Genomic DNA, 26,926 nt, shown 5'->3' with positions numbered 1-26,926 from the left:
CTTCTGTGAACAGTCGCTGTTCTGTATTATCACCATGCATGCTGCATAGCCCGGACAGACTGCAAGAGGCAGCGTTTCCACTACAACTGAAAACACCAGTCTGGCTCATGGTTGTGGAAAAGATGCCTTGCTGTAGCCCACTGATCTGCACCAGTTCAGGGAGGATCTGATATGATGACATTCTTTGCCAATCTAGACCAGACCAGTTTTGAATCATTTTTGGCACAGCTCAGTAAGTCAGTTGTCTCAGCCAAATGGAGAGTGTGATGTGAGGAGACAGGCCTGGAATTAAAAGGTATTTTATTGCAGGGAAAGTGAGCAGTCATGGCTTTCTACAGCCTTTCCGTAATCTTAACCATAACCAACAGACCCTTATCCTTTACCCTAACCTTAAACAATGAGCCAGAATTTGCCTCTGTAGTTGTGAGGACTGGCCAAAATGTTCTCATTTGCCCAGAATACCCCACTATGTTGGTTAAAAACTTGTTCTGGTCATCATAGCAAGTGCAAGTACACACATTCGTACAGCCACAGTAGACAGGCTAAACACGCCCAGCAGGTCTATGTTGTTTCCCACGGAGGAGACAAGAGGAGACATGAAAATAGAAAGGGAAACAATACGCTGGACCCTTATAAAGGGTGTGGACGGGATTAGAGGATTTGTAGAGGTGTGGAGGTTGGAGGGTGGGCAAAGACCTCCCCTTCAACTCAGACAAACTGGGTTCAGTTCCAAACTCTGCATATCAACTTTTCGCCTGGAACGCAGGGAGGTAAGTTTGGCCTTGTTTTTTTCCCACAGACTGACCAGGGGTACTGTAGACTGTTCAAAGGCAACTCATGCAGGGAAATGTGGCAACATTTGCACTGCACTCAGTTTAATTTCTAATCTGGTTGTTGGGCAGTTTTACACACTTCTGATAACTTGTAAGTGTCCAGTTAATCTCACATTGTAACACCTGACAGTTTATGAGGCGCATGGAGGGAAAAGCAGGAAAATGTGCCAATATTGATATTGCACTCTGGTTATTGGGCAATATATCCCACATCCAGTAACTGCATATGAAGCATCCAGTTAATCTCACTTTGTAACACCTGGCAGTTTAAAGAAACTGCAGAATTTTCTGTCTGACTTTGGTAGAGGGCACATTAAACCACAGAAAAGAAGATGATGTGCACCTGCATGGAAGATAGTGGATCATATTTTGATCAGTTATTGAAGGAGTGTGCATGATAAGGACAGGTGTGGTGCATGCACAAGAGAGGCAGTTAGTGTGTCCATGATTAGTGTGTGCATTAATGGGGAGCTTTATTTATTGTGGGCCAAAACATCATCTTCTTGCTGCTGACACTGAATTTTTTCAAAGAGGAGCCAAGCTTCAGTTTATTCCTGTTCAAGAAAACCTAATCTGATTTTCAGAGTTATTGTCCTTTTTATGATACTGTGTTGCACAAATTGTGTCTCATCTGATTCCAGTTGCATGGCTGAAATCAAATATCAAATATGTTTATCTCATCCATAATGTGGTTAACGGCCATAGTTTCCTAGAAGTCACCGCCCCCTCTCTGTCTCTGTTTGTCTCTGTCTCTGTCTTGGTCTCACCTCACAGGAACGTTTCTTTGTCAAGTCCCAACACGACATTTGATGTAAGTTTGGTTTGTGGTTCTGTGTGTGCCAGAAAAACAGGTGTGACTTTATAACAGGCAAAGAGATTAATTAGGCTATCAACCACCAACCATGGCACTGTGACACTGGGCTGAAGACTTATTCCCAGCTCCTGACAGCTGATGATGTGCTGATTGTGAAAGTGTTTCAGCCTCTCCAGCAGCTCTAATCATCAGGCTGGTTGTCCTGACGGTGACTGTGGTTTTTATCTCAGCCTTCTAGTTCTGCTTGAAGGTCCTGCACACATCTTTATTTAACTGAGGGTTTTAATGGAGGACTTAGATTGTAGCTCTTCAGCCTCAGTACAAGTTGGATCCAGTGAGAGATGGTTGCTGCCATGTCTCTTCAGGCCACCAGGGGGCAGAAAGCAGGGAGAGAGGAGAGCACTGAGCTGATGATTCAAACCTTTGAGGGGAGCAGGTGAGGAGGCAGCAGCCTGGAGAGCAGAGCTGTAGCTTCACACAAAATGAGAAGTAATCCAGAAGATTATATTCCTCAATTAGTAGTAGTTGTCCTAGTAGCAGTAGCAGTAGTACTGTAGTAATTGTAGTAGTTGTAGTATTGATAGTGTGACAGGAATTGTTCTTCTCTTGTAGAGCTGCCTTTTGCCTGTAACAAACAGAGGCAGTGAGGTAAAATGTTATTTGTCATTATTACCAATATAATTGTATAATAAACAGTTGGTATAACAATAACATGTTAGTGTGACTCTCCAGCTGATGAGGAACTAGATGGACAGGAAGCAGCAGGTCTGAGCAGCAGAGGAGAGCTGAGTGTCCAACATAAAGAAGACAGAGAGACACCGAGTTCAGACGACAAACAGACTGGATATGGATCACATGTTGATGCTGCTGCTGCTGCTCTGCAGCTCAGGTACCACTCTCATCTCATACCAACACCAACAGCCCTAGAGACACACACACACACACACACACACACACACACACACACACACACACACACACACAGAGAGAGAGAGACAGAGTAGCCCCATACTGTTGGTCACAGGTAGGAATACATGCAGTGATCCAGTGCAGTTTGATCACCTGTTCACCACTGTGTCAATGTTTTATTAAGTAGCATGTTCACTTTGTGTTTTGTGTTAACATGTTCACCCAGTCTCTTTTTTTCAAATTAGTTCAGTGAAACTATGTGTGCATTTTTATTGAGATGGTTTAATTCTCAAACCTCTGAAGTGCTGGAAAATAAAATGTTTTTTGAGAGTGTTTATAGCACTTTTATTTGCTGCTTGTTCTCCTCAGGACTCCAGGCTGAAGAAAAACACATTTCAGCAGGTAAACATGGAGAAGAAACAGACAGAGAGAATTACAAAGAAGAAATAACATTTTTTTCCAAATGAGAAAACCACTACTTTTTGTTCTAATTATTGTCTCTGTTCAGAGCCTGATGACGTCAGGTTGGTGGGAGGAGCCAGCCGCTGTGCTGGGAGACTGGAGGTGAGACAATATGGAGACTGGAAACCAGTGGATGACAGGTTCACTGACTGGAACCTGAAGGCAGCAGCTGCAGTGTGCAGAGAGCTAGGCTGTGGCTCTGTTGTTTCAACAGGAAGGAAAGAGGAGTCCTCTAAAAGATCTGTGTGGAGGATCAGATCTTCTTGTCTTCAGTCTGGATATACAGTGGATGATTGTGTGGAGACGAGTTCTGTCTCTTCTCCTCACAGCCTGGAGATCACCTGCTCAGGTAATCACATCAGTGACATCATACATTCACACTATGAAACATGCCAGCAGTAGTCAGCTTAAATAATGAATCATCATTTAACAGTACAACATTCGGGATGCAGGGTATATGAATTTCCATCATATTAGAAAGAGAGGTGGCTGCCTCAGACCAAAAACTATTACCTTTTGGGCCTTCCCACATCATATGGATATATGTTCCAACAGACTTTGTATTACATTATGTATAAATAGGGTTAGAGGTGATTTGAGGCTGGCAGCAATTCTGTGGGTTTAAATACTGATGGACAGACCATCCATTTATTTTATTGCTTTATTTTTTTGAGAAAGGGGCTGGTAATATAAGACTTTCTTCTTCTTGCCCCTTTTCAATCATAGAACGAAAAAAATGTAACAAACTTGTGATTGATTATGAACTATTGTTTCCATGATACTGAATAAAAATGAAATGAAATGAAATAGAAACTATGTGTAAGTTTAAAACTAATCAGTTGGTGGTTATGATTCTGTGAGGATATCGAGATATTATTCCAGGCTCTTTTCCAGTTTATATGACAATGGTAATCTTTAAGGTATTTCAAGCGGTGATTATCCCCACTGAAGTGTGCACAGCTTCTTGAATAACTTTATAAACCATAGACACAAAAGCCTCACCCCGTTTGTTCCCTCATTACTGTAAAGAGTGGGTGGGTAGGAGGTGTTCGACCCCAGGGGACACCACATGTTTTCATTGCATTTTGAAAATGTAAACTAAAAAAAGGATGAACCAGGTAAGTTACATATATTCTTAAATTCTAAGAAGGGTCTCAGATCCTTTCTATCAATGATATCTGAAAAAGTATTGATTTCATATTCGGAACATCGTTGAAAAATGAGGGGTTTCCCAGCAGGCTCGAGAAAAATATTTCTAAAAATTGGTTTCTAGGTATGCCATAGTGTTTCCCAGTCTCTCAGTTTGTTGCCAGAACTAGAGAATTACTCCAAACCAAGGAGTGTAAAACTTGGGAGAGAGTGCAAGAAATTATCTATTTTCCAGTGTACAGTGGAGGAAATAATTATTTGATCCCTTGCCGATTTTGTAAGTTTGCCTACTGACAAAGAAATGAACACTCTATCATTTTAACGGTAGGTTTATTCTAACAGTGAGAGATAGAATACCAAAAAGAAAATCCAAAAAATCACTTAATATAAAAGACATAAACTGATTTGCATTTCATTGAGTGAAATAAGTATTTGATCCCCTAGCAAAACATGATGTAGTACTTGGTGGCAAAACCCTTGTTGGCAAGTGAAGAGGTCAGACATTTTTTATAGTTGATCACCAGGTATACACACACATCAGGAAGAATTTTGGTCCACTCCTCTTTGCAGATCATCTCCAAATCCTTAAGGTTTCGAGGCTGTCATGTGGCAACTTGAAGCTTCAGCTCCCTCCACAGATTTTCTATGGGATTAAGGTCTGGAGACTGGCGAGGCCACTCCATGACCTTAATGTGCTTCTTCTTGAGCCACTCCTTTGTTGCCTTAGCCGTATGTTTTGGGTCATTGTCGTGCTGGAAGACCCATCCACACCCATTTTCAGTGTCCTGGCGGAGGGAAGGAGGTTGTCACTCAGGATTTTGCGGTACATGGCCCTGTCCATCCTCCTGTCGATGCGGTGAAGTCGTCCTGTCCCCTTGGCAGAGAAACACCCCCAAAGCATAATGTTTCCATCTCCATGCTTGATGGTGGGGATGGTGTTCTTGGGGTCATAATCAGCATTTCTCTTCCTCCAAACACGGCGAGTTGAGTTGATGCTAAAGAGCTCAATTGTGGTCTCATCTGACCACAGCACCTTCTCCCAAGCATTCTCTGAATCATTCAGGTGTTCATTGGCAAACTTCAGACGGGCCTGTACATGTGCCTTCTTGAGCAGGGGGACCTTGCAGGCACTGCAGGATTTTAATCCATTACAGCATAGTGTGTTACCAATGATTTTCTTGGTGACCATGGTCCCAGCTGCCTTGAGATCATTAAGAAGCTCCTCCCGTGCAGTTGTAGGCTGATTTCTCACCTTTCTCATGATTATTGATACCCCACAAGGTGAGATCTTGCGTGGAGCCCCAGACCGAGGTCAACTGATGGTCATTTTGTGTTTCTTCCATTTTCGAATAATTGCACCAGCAGTTGTCTCCTTCTCACCCAGCTTCTTGCTTATGGTCTTGTAGCACTTTCCGGCCTTGTGCAGGTCTATAATCTTGTCCCTGACATCCTTAGACAGCTCTTTGGTCTTGCCATGATGGAGAGGTTGGAGTCTGATTGATTGATTCTGTGAACAGCTGTCTTATATACAGGTGACAAGTTGAGACAGGTGTCTTTTATGCAGGTAACAAGTTGAGATTAGTATCTATTATTAGTTGAGTATCTAATAGGTCTGTGGGAGCCAGAATTCTTAATGGTTGCTAGGGGATCAAATACTTATTTCACTCAGTGAAATGCAAATCAGTTTATATCTTTTATATAATGTGATTTTCTGGATTTTCTTTTTGATATTCTATCTCTCACTGTTGGAATAAACCTACCAGTAAAATTATAATAGTATTCATTTCTTTGTAAATAGGCAAACTTACAAAATCGGCAAGGGATCAAATAATTATTTCCTCCACTGTATATGGAAGTACCATATTCTTCTCCATTTCCAGCCAATTGGGATGTCTGTCTTTCACCAACCAGTTTGGCAAAGGTCAGATCATTAATGCCAAAAAGTACAGTTTGAGATCAGGTAGACCCAAACCTCCCACAAAACTGTGCATTCTCTGTTGCTAGGTTAGGTTATTTTAAGCCATCAAAAAAGGCTGTCAGCTGGTTTGGGTAGGCCGTGCTCCAGAACTATATAATTTCCCATCAAATTTTTGGAATTGCAAATTGACTGAAACTGGATCATGTAAAAGTACCCCATCATCGCACTGAATAAATGTTGTCTGACTCTATGAATTAGGAAATTGGACCTCTAAGTAATGAATTTAATTCAACTTTGACCAGTGATTGTTGATCTTTGTCTACAGTATATTAAATTTCTATTGTTGTTCACAAATTATGGACAGAGTAGTCTCTCTCTCTCTCTCTCTCTCTCTCTCTCTCTCTCTCTCTCTCTCTCTCTCTCTCCTCTCCTCTCTCCTCTCTCTTTCTCTCTCTCCAGAGTCTGTGAGGCTGGTGAATGGGAATAGTCTGTGCTCAGGCAGAGTGGAGGTGAAGTCTGACCAGTCGTGGTCCTCAGTGTGTGAAGCTGACTTTGACCAGCAGGATGCAGAGGTGGTCTGTAGGGAGCTTGGCTGTGGGCCTCCTTCACTCCTCCAGGGAGCGCTCTATGGAGAAGGGGAGGCTCCAATGTGGACCAAAGAGTTCCAGTGTGAAGGCAATGAGTCCTCTCTCCTGGACTGTGGAAGCTCAGGCTCAGCTAGAAACACCTGCTCACCTGGCAAAGCTGTTGGACTCACCTGCTCAGGTAGAAGAGGAGCTGCAGCTCCCATCTGACTTCATTCATGTTCACATCAAAGGAACTTGCTTTTACTAATTACTGTCTTGTCTCTGATCAGAGCCTGATGTTGTCAGGGTGGTGGGAGGAGCCAGCCGTTGTGCTGGTATACTGGAGCTGAAACAACATGGAGAGTGGAGACGATTGGATGACTGGGATAAGGACTGGAACCTGAAGGCAGCAGCCGCAGTGTGCAGAGAGCTGGGCTGTGGCTCCGCTCTCACAACAGCAAGGAAAAATGACCCCTCACATAGCCTTGTATGGAAGATCAGGCCTTCCTGTCTTCAGTCTGGAACTACACTGAGGGAGTGTGTAGAAACATTGTTTTTATCTTCTCTTTACAAGCTGGATATCACCTGCTCAGGTAAAATCACCAGTTACGCACACACACACACACACACACACACACACACACACACACACACACACTATAACTGCTCTAGTAGAGACTGTGTTGTACTGGTCAGCTCCCAGTAAAAACCAATGGAAATATTTCCAGTGGAGAAACAGACAATCAGGGTGTGATGAACTCTTCCTGCAGCTGAATGTTGTCAGATCTCACATGTGTAGAGGGTTTGAATCATTGTATTGTGAAGAAGGCCAGGACAGACTTGTAATGACTGTGTAGGGCTGCCCCTGGCCAAATTGGGGCCCTAAGTGGCATTTTATTTGGAGTTTTATTAGTAAGAACAAAGTACTGTAAGTGGAATAAGCAGTACTGTATGAGTCAACTAAAAAAATAACTTCAAACTCGAATAAATGAATAAATAAGTCTGAGTCACAAATAGTCATCAATTAAAAAAATAATTTTAACAAAAGATGTTTTCCTAAAAAAAAAAAAAAAAAAAAAAAAAAAAAAAGGTAACCTCAACCTGACAAATATCTGAAAGCAGGTCAGTGAACTAAACAAGCATGTGTGTTACGAAATAAATAAATTCAATTCAAATAGGCTTAAATTGATCTTCTTTATTGATTCATAGATTGATAGGCTATAAACTTAAGCTAATATACGACCACCAACTGGTCAATTTACCACTCCTTTTTCACAGAGGTGAATGCATATGCAGACAAATGCATTAACAAGACATTCAAGAAATGGTAAGAGGGCTGCTGGAAGATGTCATCTCCAGGCCACATTTTAGACAGAGACTTACAGTAGTCTCTCTTCTATCTCATTATGAGGAGCAGCTAAGGTGTTTATGCGGCGCCACAAAGTTTTACATTTATTTCAACAACATACCCACCTTCAAGTGAAGCAGGAGCTTCCTCTTGTTCTGTTTTGTTTTTTTTTCCTCTTAGTTGCTCCAGATTCAAAATGCCTCTTAGGCTGCATTTACATTGCAAGTCTTGATGCCCAGATCGGATTTGCTGCCTGAATCCGATTTTTTTTACTGTGCGGTTACACGTATTTTATCAAGTGACCCATATCTGATTCACGCGATTACACTTGCCTACAACATCTGAAACATCGCGCATGCCTTGGAACACGGCTTTATTTCTGTAGGTCCCTTTTATTTTCTCCTGAATTTTTTCCTCTCCCCAAAGACTGAGAAGACATCTGACCTCTTCAACTGACCACTTGCTGAATTTTCCTCCTCATCTCTCATCTTTCTCTGCAGGTTAGCCTCCATGTTCAGTCTGTCGTTTACCGCGTGTTCACTGTTTATGCGACAAAATAAGCTAATTGGTCGTAGATTTGATGACGTTAGAGACGCAACGTGTAAGAAAATCCGATCAGCCTGTTTACACGGCGGTCGCATTGGCACATATCCGATACATATCTGATTTATTTCCACATATGAATGAGGCCTGTATCCGATCTCAAAATATCCGAATGCATGCGTCTTTTTCCTGATTACACTGTCAGCGAGCATATCCGATCTGAGCCACATAAGAGCAAAAAATCGGAATTGGGTCACATTACATTGGCAGTGTAAATGCACTCTTAGAAGCCATCTCTCTCCTCACCTGCAGCAGTGTCAGTGCATCTGACCACTGATTGGTCAGATGCAGATTGCTGTCAACCATTGCGGCTTACAGGTCTCTTTTTTTCTCTCCTCCTGGCCTGGGCTGACTTGTTGCTCTAGCCTCACGGGCATCGCGCTCATACCGCGGGTGACGCACGCGCCATGCCCGTGGGCAAAATGAGGCCCCCCATGGATTGTGAGGCCTTAAGCAGCTGCGTGTCCTGCGCGTAGGGAGGGGCAGCCCTGTGTCTGTGTCTGATCAATTTATACTGTTGATCCACTGTTTATAGAGGAACTGTAGTTGTAAAGAAACCAAACATTTCTCTGTTTGTCTCTCAGCACCTTCCTAGGAAGTCACAACACAAAGGAATATGTACAATAGCACTGCAAAAAGAATAAATAAAATGCAAATTATATGAATACTTTAATCTACACTACTGTATTTTCTATTAGAAAAATAACACAAATGCTCTCAGCACGTGTGTAACATCATTAATAAGGTCACTAAATGCCCTATGCTATCAAATACACTCTCAACAATAGATTCTAGTGTGACAACTTACACAGCAGCCCTGTGACACACACAGGCCTTGATACACTTCCCAATGGGCAGATGGATGAAAATAAATAAAATTGCAGCTTTAAAATGAAACAACGATATTACACCGACTTTGCAGTTAGTTCTGGTGGCACAATCTGATTGGACAAGAGGAGTTCCATTGGTGCTCATACAGTATAACAGCACTCTGTTATTTTGCTATGATGTATCTGATGTGGAAAAACTTCTGTCCAGATCAGGCCAGATTGACTTTAAAAAACTTCTTAGACTTGGTACCAAAAACACCAATAAAATAAGTCTTGGAGGCTTCAAAATTAAGACTGAAACGAGGCAGAGTCTAAAGTAGGCAGGTTTATTTTCATTCGAGATCTCAAATGGAAATAAACAGTGAGTCGATCACAAAAGGTAGACAACTGACGTTCTTTGTTTGTGCACACCCTCCCAACCACCGTGTCACTGATTCTGTTCATAACAAAGAGATCATACATGATCACAAGAGTAGCAGTGCCAGTGTAAGGCTTTCTGGTAAGTTTTTAATTGGGCCAGATGTACCTTAGGTTTGCAGATCTTGGACTCTGGCCGATGATTAGTGGTCTTGTTTTCTGCATGAGGATGGCTGACTGGATACATTCAAACTAGGTCAGACCTTGATATGCCTTTAGGCATGGCAGTTGTGGTCAGTGCAGGTGGAGGTTTGTTCCCTTACAGAATGTTACTTGACCCGTGTGAGCTTTGATGTCATCACAGTGAGAAAGCATCGCCTAATTGCTTATGTTCCTGCTACAAAGCATTGCTTAAGCCCTAATGTTTCTAGACTAATGCTGACTCCTGTCCCTCACTATGAGCTCTCTCTCTCCTCTTTAATACCCTCTGCAGTGTTGATTTTTTTATGCTCAGAATTACCTCTACATATCACTCCACTTTACTAGTGTTCCGTAACTATAACTGTGAATTGCATGAACACGTTGTACCACTAACAAACTTTGCACCACATGCAGACTTACAATGGAGAATCCCACATGGCATTGTAGCAATGAATTGTTTTATCTCCATTATTCACTGTTTCTCAGAGTGCACTCGTCAGACTGCTTTGTTTGTTACTGAGAACTGAGCAGATGTGGAGATTTTATTAAACAGGTTTTTATTGTGGTTCTACATACACTTGTCATCAGAAGAACAAATGCCCTCAACTGAACTTAGTTTTAGGACAGAAAAGATGGCAGTGTATATGAAGAGGAGGAAGAAGGTAGGAAGGCTTTAAGTACACATCACATCCCTCTCTCTCTCTCTCTCTCTCTCTCTCTCGCTCTCTCTCTCTCTCTCCAGAGTCTGTGAGGCTGGTGAATGGAAATAGTCTGTGCTCAGGCAGAGTGGAGGTGAAGTCTGACCAGTCGTGGTCCTCAGTGTGTGAAGCTGACTTTGACCAGCAGGATGCAGAGGTGCTCTGTAGGGAGCTTGGCTGTGGGCCTCCTTCAGTCCTCCAGGGGGCGCTCTATGGAGAAGCAGAGGCTCCAATGTGGACCAAAGAGTTCCTGTGTGAAGGCAGTGAGTCCTCTCTCCTGGACTGTGGAAGCTCAGGCTCAGCTAGAAACACTTGCTCACCTGGCAAAGCTGTTGGACTCACCTGCTCAGGTAGAAGAGGAGCTGCAGCTCCCATCTGACTTCATTCATGTTCACATCAAAGGAACTTTAATGCTTTTCAGAATCAGAAATTGCCAAAGGTATTCACTCGTCTGCCTTCACACGCATATGAATGTGAGTGGCATCCCATTCTTAAACCATAGGATTTAATATGATGTCGGCCCACCCTTAGCAGAGCTTCAACTCCTCTAGGAAGGCTGTCCACAAGGTTTAGGAGTCTGTTTATGGGAATTTTGGACCATTCTTCCAGAAGTGCATTTGTGAGGTCAGGACTGCAGGCCAGTCAAGTTCTTCCACACCAAACTCACTCATCCATGTCTTTATGGACCGTGCTTTGTGCACTGGTGCGCAGTCATGTTGGAACAGGAAGGGCCATCTCCAAACTGTTCCCACAAAGTTGGGAGCATGAAATTGTCCAAAATGTCTTGGTATGCTGAAGTATTAAGCGTTCCTTTCACTGGATCTAAGGGGCCGAGCCCAGCTCCCGAAAAACAACCCCACACCATAATCCCCCCTCCACCAAACTTTACACTTGGCACAATGCAGTCAGACAAGTACCGTTCTCCTGGCAACCGGCAAACCCAGATTTGTCCATCAGATTGCCAGACGGAGAAGTGTGATTGGTCACTCCAGAGAACAGGTCTCCACTGCTCTAGAGTCCAGTGGCGGCGTGCTTTACACCATTGCATCCAACGCTTTGCATTACGCTTGGTGATGTAAGGCTTGGATGCAGCTGCTCGGCCATGGAAACCCATTCCATGAATCTCTCTACACACTGTTCTTGAGCTAATCTGAAGATCACATGAAGTTTGGAGGTATGTAGCTGTTGACTCTGCAGAAAGTTGGCCACCTCTGCGCACTATGCGCCTCAGCATCCGCTGACCCCGCTCTGTGATTTTATGTGGCCTACCACTTTGTGGTTGAGTTGCTGTCGTTCCCGATCGCTTCCACTTTGTTATAGTATCACTAACAGGTGGCATCCTATCATGGCACCATGCTGGAATTCCCTGAGCTCCTGAGAGCGACCCATTCTTTCACAAATGTTTGTAGAAGTAGTCTGCATGCCTAGGTGCTTGATTTTATACACCTGTGGCCATGGAAGTGATTGGAACACCTGAATTCAATGATTTGGATAGCTGAGTGAATACTTTTGGCAATATAGTGTACTTGGATCCCTGAGAGGATATTGGGTCAGTAACAGTTGCTCTCAATTCTCAAGAGAAGAATTAAATCATGAGAAATAGAAAAGAAACAAGAAATAGAAAAATATCTGCCTTACCAATTTGTAAAAAAAAAAAAAAAAAAGTGCATTATGTATTAAGTATGTGCATTCACTAATTATTGTCTTGTCTCTGTTAAGAGCCTGATGTCAGGTTGGTGGGAGGAGCCAGCCACTGTGCTGGTAAACTGGAGCTGCAAGATAATGAAGGCTGGCACCCAGTGTATGCCTGGTTGAACTTGAGGTTAGCAGCTGTTGTGTGCAGAAAGCTGGACTGTGGCTCTGTTGTCTCAGCAGAATGGAGAGATGATTCCTCAACAAGGGATGTACTTAACATCAGAATTTCTTGCTTTGAGTCTGGATCTACACTGAAGGAATGTGTAGAGACGTGGTCTTCTCCTCGCAGGTTGGACATCACCTGCTCAGGTAATCTCTCTCTCTCTCTCTCTCTCTCTCTCTCTCTCTCTCTCTCTCTCTCTCTCTCTCTCTCTCTCACTCACTCACTCTCCTGATGCCTTTTAGTAAGCAGTCTTACTGTAAATAAAATACTAATGAAACACAAGCAAACAGGTAGACAACTGGAAATATCTGACCGCTGTTGTTGTCCGCAAACTTTGTTTTAGGACGAAGACAGATGTGATCTGAAATAAGAGGCAGGAGTTTGTCTATAAATGTAAATATTTATATGTTTGCAGTGAAGTTATGATTTTATTTCTTCTAAGTTATACTGAATCTATTTGAACATTTTATATTGAACCTGGTGTGGCAGCACGGTGAAACCAGCCAGTGAGGTTACTGGTGTAAAGCAGATACAACTAAATGGGATCATGAAGAGGCCTGTGGTGAGGAAGGCCAAGGCTCTTCTGTCCCGGTCAAACCCTGAGAGGACACTTTGAGCTTCAGAGAGCTGAAACTCAAGAGGAAAACAAACACGGATTCAGATCTAGGAAAAAAGAAGAAAGAAATGAAACAAAAATAAAAGAGTGTATGGAACAGCTGTCCATGAAAATTGATATTGTGATTTCAATATCATGCTGACCATCCATCATTCCTTAAGCAGAGTGGCATTTGGCCACACTTAAAAATAACCATTGTTGATAAATGGGAAATTGATAGTTAACTTAAGCCACTAGTTATTTTACTATTCTGGTTCTGCTGGTATGTGCACATCATAACACACACCATCGACACGCACTGTGTAGTACAAATGTAGCATGAGTGAGGTCACACACACACAGGCAGAAAGTAACACAGTACTCAAGCACCATACTTCAGTTCAATTTTGCAGTACTGCCACTTGACTTTGTTAAGGAGCAAACATAAAAATATCACTCAAGTGGTATGTAGTTAATGTAGTTTTGTCCTTTGACAAAGAAACATGCAGACTTGCAGTGGAGAATCCCACATGGCATTGTGGCAAATAACTGTTTTACCTCTGTTATTCATGCTACAGTCGAGGAAAGAGAGAAACAGTGTCTCACAGTTTCTCAGAGTGCACTCATATCATCAGACTGCTCTGTTTGTGTTATTGGAAACTGAGCAAATGTGGAGAAGATTTTATTAAACAGGTTTTTATTTGTGGTTTTACATACACTTGTCATCAGAAGAACAAATGCCCTCAACTGAACTTAGTTTTAGAACAGAAAAGATGGCAGTGTATGCGAACAGGAGGAAGAAGGTAGAGGAAGGCTTGAAGTACACATCTGTCTGTCTGTCTCTCTCTCTCTCTCCCTCTCCCTTTCTCTCTCTCTCTCCAGAGTCTGTGAGGCTGGTGAATGGGAATAGTCTGTGCTCAGGCAGAGTGGAGGTGAAGTCTGACCAGTCGTGGTCCTCAGTGTGTGAAGCTGACTTTGACCAGCAGGATGCAGAGGTGCTCTGTAGGGAGCTTGGCTGTGGGCCTCCTTCAGTCCTCCAGGGAGCGCTCTATGGAGAAGTGGAGGCTCCAATGTGGACCAAAGAGTTCCAGTGTGAAGGCAGTGAGTCCTCTCTCCTGGACTGTGGAAGCTCAGGCTCAGCTAGAAACACCTGCTCACCTGGCAAAGCTGTTGGACTCACCTGCTCAGGTAGAAGAGGAGCTGCAGCTCCCATCTGACTTCATTCATGTACACATCAAAGGAACTTTAATGCTTTTACTAATTACTGTCTTGTCTTTGTTCAGAGCCTGTTAGGTTGGCCGGAGGAGCCAGCCGCTGTGCTGGTACACTGGAGATGAAACAACATGGACAGTGGAAACCAGTGGATGACCAGGACACTACCTGGAAACTGAGGTCAGCAGCTGCAGCGTGCAGAGAGCTGGACTGTGGCTCTGCTGTTTCAGCACAAAGTGTAAGGGGTCTCTCAGAAAGATATGTGTGGCAGATGAGATCCTCTTGTCTTCAGTCTGGATCTACAATAAGGGAGTGTGTAGTCATGAGGCCTGTGTCATCTTCTGTCCGCCTGAAGAACATCACCTGCTCAGGTAATATCATCAATGACATTACTCACTCAGTAATATGCACACACTCACTCACACACACAATCTTCTACTGATGTGTCCTTTAGTGAGCAGTCTCACTGCTATAGTAGAGACTGTGTTGTACTGGTCAGCTCCCAGTAAAATCCAGTGGAAATATTTCCAGCGGAGAAACAGACAGCCATGTTGTTGATGACTTTGTGTCAGGGTGTGATGGATTCTTCTCACAGTTAAATGTTGTCAAATTTCAAGGCATGGAAAGACATTCCAGAAGGTTCAAAATCTTTCAGAAACCTGCTGTAATAAAACATAATCAAACTGAACTGGTAGACAACTGAAAATATCTGAAAGCTGTTGTTGTCAGCACACTCTGCTTTGTGGCAAAGACAGATACCTGTTAACTGGAATCATGAGGAGGCCTGTGGTGAGGAAGGCCAAGGCTCTTCTGTTCCGGTCAAACCCTGAGAGGAGGTGTTTGATCTTTAGAGAGCTGAAACTCAAGAGGAAAACAACCAGGGATTCTGGTCTAAGAAACAAGATATTGGCATTGAAAGCAAAAATAAAACAGAAAAATAAAACCATCATTAAGCAAGGTGGCTTTAGGTAACCCTTTATAATAACCATAATGTATGAATGGTAAATTGATAGTTAATTAAACTTAAGTTAATAATGTTTACTGGTGAGTAATGTTGAATAGAACAGAAAACAAGAGTGCATGCATGGTAATCCATCTCAGGGTCTGTCCTTTGCCAAAGGCAACCTGTAGTTGTTGAAGACCAATCTTAGCCATGATTAAACAAGTTAAGATTAAACAAGTTAAACACCTGTGATGACCCATTGCACAATAATGACATCACACACAGTCAATCAATGGCACATCAATGGCATCTGCACAAATCACCCATGAGTGTAAATTTATGTTGCTTTACACTTTGACTATTTTGTACACATGTATATGCTTGTAAACCAGATATTTTTATGCCCCAGTATCAAATTAGAATCAATGTAATCTGTAATTTAATAGCAAAACAACACGGGTCACTGGTCACCCAGCTATGATTTATGTACAAGGATTCAAGGATACAAGGAAGTTTATTGGTCATTATACAACAGGTTATATAATGAAATTAAAATGTGGTTCCCTCTTGATTGATTAATTGATTGTATAAAAAAATAAAATTATTAAACATGGAGGAGTGCAGATGGTGCATTTAGTAGTCTCACAGCCTGAGGGAAGAAGCTGCTCTGTAGTCTGGTGGTACGGCAGCAGATACTTCTGTCCGAATGTTTTGACTGTCGGATCTTGAGATGCCGAGAGCAGAGATCGTCTCAAGGTCCGCTGCACTCAATCCAATCACCGCACTTCCTCCTCTGATATTGATGAGTGCATTACTGTCATAAGTAATACACCCACAAGTAACATGATTCTCAGCAATAGAAACGAGAGAATCGCTCCTCTTAATGCAAAAATTGAGGGAGCCACCAGCTGCTGCATGTATATTCGCCGCCGTGTTAGCCTTCAGTTAAAATAATGGTTTGGCTTGGCAAGCAGCAGTAGAATTCAGCCCATTTAACAAATGTACAGATAAGAATGTCCAACTGCAAGCTTAAATGACAGAATGTGAGGAGGAGGAGGATGATATGGATGCCCCATGGATTTTCCCCACACAGAAAATGCACTTGACATGGAAATCCATATTTGGCCAATTGTTTGCGCTTCATGCTGCGTGTGATTTCTGCCAGTTAATGTCTTTATCATCTTGTTCTCCGTTCACAGATCTGCTGGTTCAGCCAATCATCTCCCTTTCTTCCTCTCTGGACAAAGTCCATGAGGATGATAGCTGGACTGAGGCCCAGCAGCAGGAGCGTAAGGTGTTTAGAGGCTCCAACTTTACCATCAGCTGCTCCATCCAGCCACAGTACCCAGGAGGCTCCTTCCTCCTCGCCTTCACCTCCTCCAACACAAGATATGATGAAACCCTGCCAGCTGTCAATCACTCTGCACACTTCCTGTTTCCTGCTGCAGACCACGCCCACCAAGGGACCTACAGCTGTGTTTATCACGTCTTTGTTGTGTCTCATAACTTCTCTTCTGAGAGCCAGCCTCTCCTCCTCACTGTCTCAGGTAAGCCAAGGAAGAGGGGATTGTAAATCATCAAACACACTCACTTCATTCCTGAAATCTGACTTGTATTTGTGTGATTAATGTGCAACAAGATACAGTACACTCAGAAAGTATTCAGACTCCTTCATTTTTTTTTTTACTTTTGTTATGTTGCAGCCTTATGCTACAATTGTTTAAATTCATTTTTTCCTTCAATCTACAATCAGTACCCCATGATGACAAGGTGAAAACAGAATTAAAGAAATGTTTGTGAATTTATTAAAAAGAAAAAACTGAAATATCACATTGACATAAGTATTCAGACCCTTTACTTAGTATTTAGTTGAAGCACCTTTGGCAGCAATTACAACCTCCAGTCTTTTTGGGTATAACGCTACAAGCTTTGCACACCTGGATTGGGGGATTTTCTGCCATTCTTCTTTGCAAATCCTCTCAGGCTCGGTCAGGTTGAATGGGGACTGTCGGTGGACAGCCATTTTCAGGTCTCTCCAGAGATGTTAGATAGAGTTCAGGTCAGGGCTCTAGCTGGGCCACTCTACATTCACAGAGTTGTCCCTAAGCCACTCCTGTGTTGTCTTGGCTGTGTGCTTAGGGTCATTGTCATGTTGGAAAGTGAACCTTTGGCCCAATCTGAGGTCCTGAGTGCTGTGGAACAGCTTTTCATTGAGGATATCTCTGAACTTTACTCCATTTAGCTTTCCCTCCACCCTGACCATTATCCCATTCCCTGCTGCTGAAAAACACCCCCACATCCTGATGCTGCCACCACCATCCTTCACTGTTGGGATGGTATTGGGCAGGTGATGAGCGCTGCCTGCTTTCCTCCAGACATATGGAATTGAGGCCATACAGTTCAGTCTTGGTTTCATCAGACCAGAGAACCTTGTTTCTCACAGTCTGAGAGTCTTTCAGGTGCTTTTTTGTAAACTGCAAGCGGGCTTTCATGTGTTTTATACTGAGGAGAGGCTTCTGTCCAGCCACTCTGCCATAAAGCCCAGGGGCCTCATTTATAAAACTTTGCGTAGGATCCATACTAAAAGTGTACGTACGCCCAAAAGCCAAAAATGGCGTACGCCCAAAAAAATCCAGACTTATAAAACCATGCGTACGCACACCTGCAAGCAATTTCCCTTTATAAATCACAGACCACCTGAAAGTTTGCAGACAAGATTGCGTCTCATCCTCCGCCCACTACACGCCCACATTCAACCATAAATGACCAATGCAAAGAACCTCATGACTGTTGATGAATATGTAAATGATCCAGCTGACCAATGGTGTGTTACTGTAAATCATGGCAACCTGCGAGAGAAAGGCGGAAAAAACGGAATTTTACAGATACGGAAATCGAGGTGCTTGTGGGTGAGGTGGAGAGGAGAATGTGTAGGTTATTTGGCAGCCACAGTAGTGGCGTTACAAATAAGAGGAAGTGTGGAGAGTGGCAACACGTTGTTACCGCTGTAAAAAAAAAAGGTCGGATTTGAAGGTGGAGGCTAAAATAAGACCCAGTGAGGAGAGTCCGGGCGAGGGGGCCATAGGCGCTGAGGATCCAACTGTCCCCAGCACCAGTGCGCCCCGAGCGCACGGTGTGTTTGCCAGTGGCCGGGTGCTGACCGACGCTGTTCTGCAAAATCAGAGGAAGACGCTTAGGGCGATGAGTGCCATAGCTGACGAACTTAAAGAAATTAGAATACTTATGTCTAATGTGTGTCTGACGTTATGTCTGAGATAGCAAACACATTAAAAGAATTTGTTAAAAACTGAGCCTTATTGCTGTCTTCTTAAACGCGCTCTGGGGGTTTGGAGAGGGGGGTTAAGAGCCAGTAGCCACTGTCACCTGCAGCCTGCAGGTGACAGTCACTACTGGCAGGCTGCAGGTTATAGCGGAAAAGTGCATCAGTACGTCAGGCTTGAATGGTTAGAATTTCTACAATAAGTTTTTATTATTATTATTATTATTATTATTATTATTATTATTATTAAGACGCCAGCAATTACGCACAAGTGTCACCACGGTATTTATATGTTTACAGCAATTAGACTGCTTGCCTCAAAACTTGTCACAATTTACATTTCACTCTGATATCCACCACCCTGGCATGATTTGAAGACGGAAGTGTGAGAGGGGAACACACTGTGCTGCAATTCTTTAATGTTACTTGTGTAATTTGTCTCCAACTAATGATAATAATTTCATCAGTTACACTCGTTACAATACAACACTCGTTACAATATTTTTTTTAAATTGCAAGTTCCTTATGTAATAGTTATGGCTCAGTAGCGCCAGCACAAATAACACTGCTGTTTGGAATGTTTGTGATGAAGTGGATTTAGAATTAACGTCTGATATGTGTAAATAAATGTGTGAGACGAATCATGATGCAGTTTGGATTCAATTCACCATCTGCGTTGCCACATTCCCCTTGTCTCCAAGATGTGCGTAGGCTTACGGATGGTTCAGGTTTACGTGGAGGACCGCACATTTTTCCGTCAAGTTTTTTTTTATAAATCACAACCTTTGCGTGGAAAGTGGCGTACGCCAATTTCAGGCCCCGTTTTGTGCGTACGCAATGTTTATAAATGAGGCCCCTGATCGGTGGAGGGCCACAGTGATGGTTGTGCTTCTGAAGCTTTGTCCCATCTCCACACAAGATCTCTGGAGCTCAGTCAGAGTGACCATCGGTTTCTTGGTAACCTTTCTTACTAAGGCCCTTCTCCCATGATGGATCAGTTTGGCCAGGGGACCAGCTCTTGTAATAGTCCTGGTTGTGCCAAACTTCTTCCATTTGAGAATTCTAGAGGCCACGGTGCTCTCAGGAACCTTCAGTGCAGCAGATTTTTTTTATAGCCTTCCCCAGATCTATGCCTTGCAACAATCCTGTCTCAGAGCTCTGCGGACAGTTCCTTTGACCACATGGCTTGGTTTTTGCTCTGATATGCATTGATAGCTGTGAGGCCTTCTATAGAGAGGTGTGGGCCTTTCCAAATCATGTTCAGTCAGTTTAATTTACCCCAGGTGGACTCTAATCAAGGTGTAGAAATGTCTCAGCATTGATCAAGAGAAACGACAGGCACTTGAGCTAAATTTCAAGTTTTGTTGCAAAGGGTCTGAATACATACACTACTCACAAAAAGTTAGGGATATTTGGCTTTTGGGTGAAATTTATGTAAAATGTAAAATGTTCACGCTACAGTGATATTATATCATGAAAGTAGGGCATTTAAGTAGAAGCATACACTGGTGATTTCCTCATCTCAAACAATTTCTTGAAACAAAAGCCAACAACAGTGGTGGATATACCACAACAAAAAATGTCAGCGTCAATAACTTGTCATGTGCCCTTGAGCATCAATTACAGCTTGACAACGACGTCTCATGCTGTTCACAAGTCGACTTATTGTCTGCTGAGGCATGGCATCCCACTCTTCTTGAAGGGCGGCCCTCAGGACATTGAGGTTCTGGGGTACAGAGCTCTGAGCCTCTACACGGCGACTCAGCTGATCCCATAGGTTTTCTATGGGATGCAGGTCTGGAGAAAGTGCAGGCCACTCCATTTGAGGTACCCCAGTCTCCAGCAGCCGTTCCCTAATGATACGACCTCGATGAGCTGGAGCATCAAACACCTGATGTGAATTTTGCCGTTAAACTCCTTGTTAGAGAACAGCAACTTGTGCAAAAAGTACTGAAACACTGAACAATTGGACATGTGCATTCAAAAGTTTACAGAAGGTCACATGAAGTTCACCTGCAAAGGTTATAATGCATTTTATGTTCATCCTGAAATTTCACCTGAAAGCCGAATATCCCTAACTTTTTGTGAGTAGTGTATGTCTGTAATATGTCTTCATCACCTGCTCTCTGTTTGCAGATCTGCTGGTTCAGCCAAACATCTCCCTGTCTCCCTCCATGCACGGGGTCTCCGAGGCCCTGCAGCAAGAGCTTTGGGTGTTCAGGGGCTCCAACTTCACCATCAGCTGCTCCATCCAGTCACAGTACCCAGGAGGCTCCTTCATCCTCACCTTCACCTCCTCCAACACAACACACAACTACACCCTGCCAGCTGTCAATCACTCTGCACACTTCCTGTTTCCTGCTGCAGACCACGCCCACCAAGGGAACTACAGCTGTGTTTATCACGTTTTTGTTGTGTCTCATAACTTCTCTTCTGAGAGTCAGACACTCTCTCTCACTGTCGCCGATATCCTGATGAATGTAATGACTGTGAGTCAAACAGGTACAGTGAATTCATTGCTTGGTTCCAGAGCACGTGAACTACACATTTATATTCACATTCACATTCACTTCAAAAAACAAACAAAAACCCACAACTCTAGTGATTGATATGGGTCTGATGATGCCCAGTTCAAGTGTAGTTTCTCAGTTGGAAAAGTAACTGGGCCAATCAGTGCCGTTGTACAGCAGGATCATATTTTGCTCTGGCACAACTTGATGATGTCAACAGAGAGATCACAGCATACCAGCTAACACTGGCCAACACCAGCAAATGGATGATAAAGTCACAGACACTGCTATCGGCATTGTTTAAAATAAAATAAAACTATAAACACTTAAAGCACATCAACATTGCATTGAAGGCATTACTGAAAGGGGAAGATGATTTTTGTTTTGTTACCTGCCACCCATCCAAATGGTAATTATATCACATTATTTCTGATAATTAGTCATTTATAAGACATTAATTATTAACCTAATATTTGTTGATATATTTTTGTGTTTGATGTGTAAATGATTCACTGAATAATTTATAAGCCTCCACAAGTGCTTTTGCAGCCTCTCATCTAAAGTGTAAACAATTCATCATACATCAGACATTACACTGGCCTCATTTATTATTAACAAATCATTACATTACACAAATAAATTCATTACATTACTACAACCGTTGTTCCCTTTGAGGCCCCTAATGGCTGCCACCACACAAATCTAATTTAACTGGAACACATGCAGTTGGACTTGTAAAACAACAATACTCTATTAGCTCTCTTTTCCCTTTTTTTAATGCTTTTCTTAATTTTTTCCCTAGATAGCTATATATAACAGTTAGCTCACTCCAGCCGTCACAACATGCACAAACTCACACCTGACTCTTCTGCTACAGTATTTTTATTCTAGATTCTGTCAAGCCAGAAACAGCAAAACCAGCAGATTTTATAAAGGCCCCTGCCCCTCCTGGCTGGCTCGCCAACTAATACATTGGATTTCTTGCTTCAGCAAGGCCAGTTGATCTTCAGGTCTTCCACAGCTTAGTTTACTAAAAATGCTCAAACAATAAAATAAAACTCAAAGTCAGGCAAAGTCTGCTGCAAAGTTAAATATTTACTGTAAAAGTAACAAAATACAGTAAACTGTGAACAGAGACAGACACTGAAAACAGAGTCCATAAGCGCTGCCTTTTTACCCATGGAGATTTCTGTCTTCTACTCCTCTTGTTCAGCCCATCTTCCTAAACATCTCCTACTGTGGTGATTGCTCAGGGTTTTCTATCATCAAACACATTTCTTATGAGCTTTTATGGGTTTTGTTCCACCATTAGCTTTGGCCATGATGCAATGATGTCGTTTTTCTTTGTTACGCACCCCCTAGAGGTCTGATTCTAATGGTATTATGTCACTTTGCCATTACTAAAAGAAAACACTATGAGGCCTCTCCCTTCTTCTGCTGTGGCCAATTTATGTCCCCCCAAATCATTGCAGATTGCCCCAGGAACAGCTGGAGAAGAAGTGTAGAGGCAGAAATGTCGGAGAGTGGGCTCAACTGGGGAGAGCTTGAGCGAAAAGCCACGAACAGAGTGAAATGGAGGATATTTGTCAGTGGCCTATGCAGAGGAGCAAAGGGCTTAAGTCAAGTCAAAGTAAAAATCATTGCAGATATGAGGACTTTGTTAGTTCAAACATGGACACTCTGTTGGCTTTCCAGACCTTTTTCCCAGTAAATTATAAACACTGACTATTACTCTGAGATCACTGAAAATCCACTGCAGTTAACACCTTAATTTATAGTCTCATAATTTCTTATAATCAATCCAAATGGCTCACAAGCCACTCATAATACATCATCAAACCATTAAGTGATCATTTACTAATGATTTCATTTAAATATTTCATACTATCATTTCTATATAACATACAACATATTTGTTGTATGTGTGTTAATGTAGTATAACTAATCATCTACAATGGTGTATTAATGTTTTGTTCATGATTTGCCCATCATTAACTAATGTCTTGTAAATAATTTACGAATGTTAATTATCATAAAGTGTGGCTCAAGAAATTTATTGCACTGAAATTACAAGTACAAACAATTTACTTAAGGTGTCCAATACCATTACATCATCACCACATTTTCTAAAGGCTTAATTATAAAGGAATTATGATTTTTGTGATTTTAAGGGGTTTAATGTTTAAACCTAAACTTTATCTTTAATATGACCTGATTTACTCATGATGTTATATTATGTGATCTCTTTGTGTTTCAGTCTCTAAAACAGCATTCATCACCAGTCTGGTTGTCGTGCCACTGACTGTGGTGTTTCTCACCATTGTCTATTTCTACTTCAAGGTATTGTACAATTACTTTTTCAACACAGGGTTGAGTTAAAGGTACAATCTGCAGTCTCTGTTTGCTGTGTACTCGTGCACCTTTTCATGGTTGTGCAGGAGGACTTTCAAAAGTATCTGACCCAGAATGTGAACAGTTTGTTAGTTCCACAAGCAGCTTACTGTCACTAAAGTTTATGACAAAAATAGCATTTGAAAGAGCCAGAGCCTAATTGCTTTTTGATTTTGAGGATAATTTCATTTCAAATGGAGTTTTTACTTTTCCTTAATGTAAACATGTCTAGCAATTTTGATTTACCATGCTGTGCTTGGGCTATTTCATTGACAAGATAATGCTTAAAGTTCCTGCTTAAAGTGCTAATGCAATTTATACTTGATGGGTTCAGCGATTCCAGAGGGTTACAACACTTGAAAAGGTTACACTATGTTTACACAGTGGGCAGCCTCGTAGGAGTAAATGAGAAGGATGAAAGGAAAGGCATCAAGCCACTTTCCTGGCCATGGCATGTGCAAACACATTTCACCCCCAAGGGTAGGCTGTCCCCTGCTGGCTATTAGAAAAAATGCAGGTGTAAACACTTTGGCATTGGGCCAGAGATCAGGGCTCGTGTTGAACACAAGAACCATGAAGTGCACTCATGTGCCTAAAGACCATGGGTCTGTCTCAATCGAAGGGCTAGATGACTTCTAGGTCGCAGCCTACGGTACCCACGTAGGAGGCGTCCGACGTAGGTGCCGATATCAGGTATCCCGGATCTAAAAGTTTAGTGAATTGGGACGGTGTAGCCTGCGGAGGATTCCTACGTCATTATTATCGAGGCTTCCCGAAGCGCATTCGAGTGATGCAGCGTAAAATGCCGAAGTATGTTTCGGAGGTGTGTCGGTGAACACCTGTGCATGAAACAAAACGATAAGCAGCTTCAACGCTCTCAAGATGGACAACATTGATTCTGTAGTTTTATGTATTTTATTTAATTTTGTCTTCGTGAAGACGCAGAAAATTAAGATAATTGTTACACCTCACAAATTGCAACAGACAATCCCAATTAAAGTAACTGTACACATGGCTTCATTATAACGTATCTGATGTGCTGATGGTTGCTATGGAAACATCATGCAAAATGCCTATCTAACTCATCTAACTAAACTTGCATTTACAGGCGTTGTTGGGATACAGTTAACAGCTAAACCGAATCTATGGTGGTAATTATAGGCATGAAAATTTATAAAAACGTCATGATATAAACATTAAGACGGTCTAAAACAGGCTTCATAATTCTAGCAATGGTGTCTGATCCAGAAATTCAACCGGACCGAAAGGTACCCTGGGAAGTAGGCTGTAATGTTGGCCGCGAAGCATCGTGGAGGTGTATCCTGCAAATTAGTCAGAAATAGGCTGCATCTGTGGGCTGCATTTGCAGGACCCTGCGTGGTAAAATTGAATTGGGACAGCACTTGTCGCGCCGCCGTGACGTAAGCAGCCTACAAATACGACCTAGGTAGCGTACAGCCTTTAAATTGGGACACAGCCCATATAATGTTTATTGTATTTTAGTCTGCTGTGTTCATTTTGTCCCTATTGTTCCTCCATAGTCTTGTCAGCTTGTTTGTCCTCACACCTGCCCTGCATTGTCTCATTAGCCCCGCCCCCGTGTTGCATGTCTTTGTTGTGTCTTGGCCAATGATCTGTCCCCTCCAGGCCTGTGTCCTGCCGCTTTCTTACCAGGTGTGTCAATCAGTTCAGTTTAAGTTCATATTCTTCTGCTTGTTGCTTAGAATTGCTTAAAACTGCCCAGACCCGACCCATTGCTGCGCAGCAGCTATAATCTTCTTGTTCTTCCTCCTTTTCAGCAGCGTTTGGAATCCAGTATTTGAGGTGCATCATGAGGTGTGCATGTCTGTTGCATTGTGGAAGTCTTGCTCCTGAATGCAATGGACAGACATCTCACTAGATTTTCATAAGGAACATTTCAGATTTGGCTGCTTCCAGGTTCTGACAAGAGATGGTCTGGTGGACACAGGCTTAACGTAGACACGGGCTTAACGTGGACTGTATACTTTTAGAGTGGCAGCCAGTCGCAGACTCAAAGAAGAATCGCTGGCATGGATTCCTCTGGTGTGTCAGTAGCAGAAGTATAATATGGCACTACCCATCCCTAATCCTGAAAGCACCCACAGCAAGCTTAACTTTACCTTGTTTCCAGACCTCTGACAGAAAGAACTTAAGGCAAATGTCCTTGTGCTCAGTGTTCACTTGCTTTTTCCTTGTTATGCCATGTCTTTTCAGATCACCGGGGGGCAGATGCAAGCTAAAGCAAAAGAAAGCACTGAGCTGGATCATAAACGTGGTGGCTCGGGTGCTGAAGGAGAGCCGGGTGAAGAGGTGGCCGCCCTGAGAACAGAGTAAAACCTCCAAGGAGCTCCTCTCTAATTCAGCTTTCATACAACCATCCATCACCTGTGGTCCATTTTTGCCTTCACTTGAAATTTGACAACAGGGTCACTTTTGATCAGATGAACACTGAGAAGCTAGAATAACTAAGTCTTCTTTTATTAATTAACAAATAACAAAAAGAATGAGACAGAAATATAGTCATTACCTTTTTTCCACAGTGAGCAAAAAATTATTCTCAACAAGTATTCATGCAACTTTTTTAATAACAAGGAGAGGTTGGTCAGTTTGATTGAATGAATTAGATCAATGCAGGGGATTTATGGATGAATTTCTCCAAAATGCTTCAGGGTGACAACTTTTATATAATATTTATATTGCTCAGAGTTTGAGACTAACCAAAGAATATTATGTTTGATTTTTAGGCAGTGGGATCACAGCAGGCAGGAAGTGAAATGCTCTTATATTTTGGGTTATAGCATAAAAGTGCTGTCCTGAATGTTATATACTGTTGAGAATTGCTTGGCACTCATCACTCTTTACCACGTCATAACAAGGTGGTTCGAAGCTCAGTCATTATCTGTTTTAATTTTTCTTCCTGTCTTCTTATTTCTTGTGGCAAATATCCTCAGACCTGTTTTCATCTCTGCTGCTGCTCAGGAATTGCACTGAACTGTGCTGTATTTGGTATTTTTCCACTTGTTTGTTTGTTAGTATCTTCATCACTGGGTTGTTCCAAAATATGGGCAGAGGGTACAGTATATCTTTATTATATATCTGCATTATTATATGTTGTATCAGTTCCACATTTTCATTTTACTATGCATTGTTTTTTTTATTGTTTTTAATTGTTTTCTGCTTTTATTGATTTTAAACTTGTCATGTTTTCTCATTGTTTCATTTTTCTTAATTCTTCTATGCGTCTGCAAAGCAAATTGAATTCTTTTGTTTATAATGGTGCTACACACATAAACTTGCCTTGCTTTTACTCTGAGTTGTGTTTTATTTGTAAAATGTTTTATGAACATTACAGAGGTTATTATGCCTCAGGCCGAGCTGGACAGATGTTTGTCATTTTTGATCATCTGACAGCACCAATCATGACTGAT

The 26,926-nt window shown here is 42.3% G+C and overlaps 1 protein-coding gene across 2 annotated transcripts; it reads left to right on the top strand.

The window, feature by feature from the left end:
- Window positions 1-662: 662 nt before the first annotated feature.
- LOC115370365 (scavenger receptor cysteine-rich type 1 protein M130-like) lies at window positions 663-26,790 on the top strand. Of its 2 annotated transcripts, XM_030067356.1 has the most exons (15): window positions 663-770; window positions 1,608-1,644; window positions 2,380-2,536; window positions 2,926-2,958; window positions 3,065-3,367; window positions 6,545-6,850; window positions 6,942-7,244; window positions 10,733-11,038; window positions 12,408-12,692; window positions 14,024-14,329; window positions 14,425-14,724; window positions 16,496-16,843; window positions 20,713-21,078; window positions 23,344-23,426; window positions 25,713-26,790. In XM_030067356.1, exons 3-15 carry the CDS (start codon window positions 2,494-2,496, stop codon window positions 25,830-25,832), a joined length of 3,102 nt encoding a protein of 1,033 aa, XP_029923216.1. In that variant the 5' UTR covers window positions 663-770; window positions 1,608-1,644; window positions 2,380-2,493; the 3' UTR covers window positions 25,833-26,790. The 2 variants fall into 2 exon arrangements, with proteins under 2 accessions (XP_029923216.1, XP_029923217.1); XM_030067357.1 differs by lacking the exons at window positions 10,733-11,038; window positions 12,408-12,692.
- The last annotated feature ends 136 nt before the right edge of the window (window positions 26,791-26,926 follow it).

This window comes from Myripristis murdjan, chromosome 13 (assembly GCF_902150065.1).
Source record: "Myripristis murdjan chromosome 13, fMyrMur1.1, whole genome shotgun sequence".
NCBI lineage: Eukaryota > Metazoa > Chordata > Actinopteri > Holocentriformes > Holocentridae > Myripristis > Myripristis murdjan.
The sequence above is the reverse complement of the archived record's forward strand: the minus strand, read 5'-3'. Positions and strand labels throughout refer to the sequence as shown.

Bases quoted from the DNA above. Each gene is read 5' to 3' on its own strand.
- LOC115370365 (XM_030067356.1), top strand. From the start codon at position 2,494: ATGGATCACATGTTGATGCTGCTGCTGCTGCTCTGCAGCTCAG. The intron at 2,537-2,925 runs GTACCACTCTCA...TGTTCTCCTCAG, and splicing joins GCTGCTGCTCTGCAGCTCAG to GACTCCAGGCTGAAGAAAAA. The intron at 7,245-10,732 runs GTAAAATCACCA...CTCTCTCTCCAG, and splicing joins GCTGGATATCACCTGCTCAG to AGTCTGTGAGGCTGGTGAAT.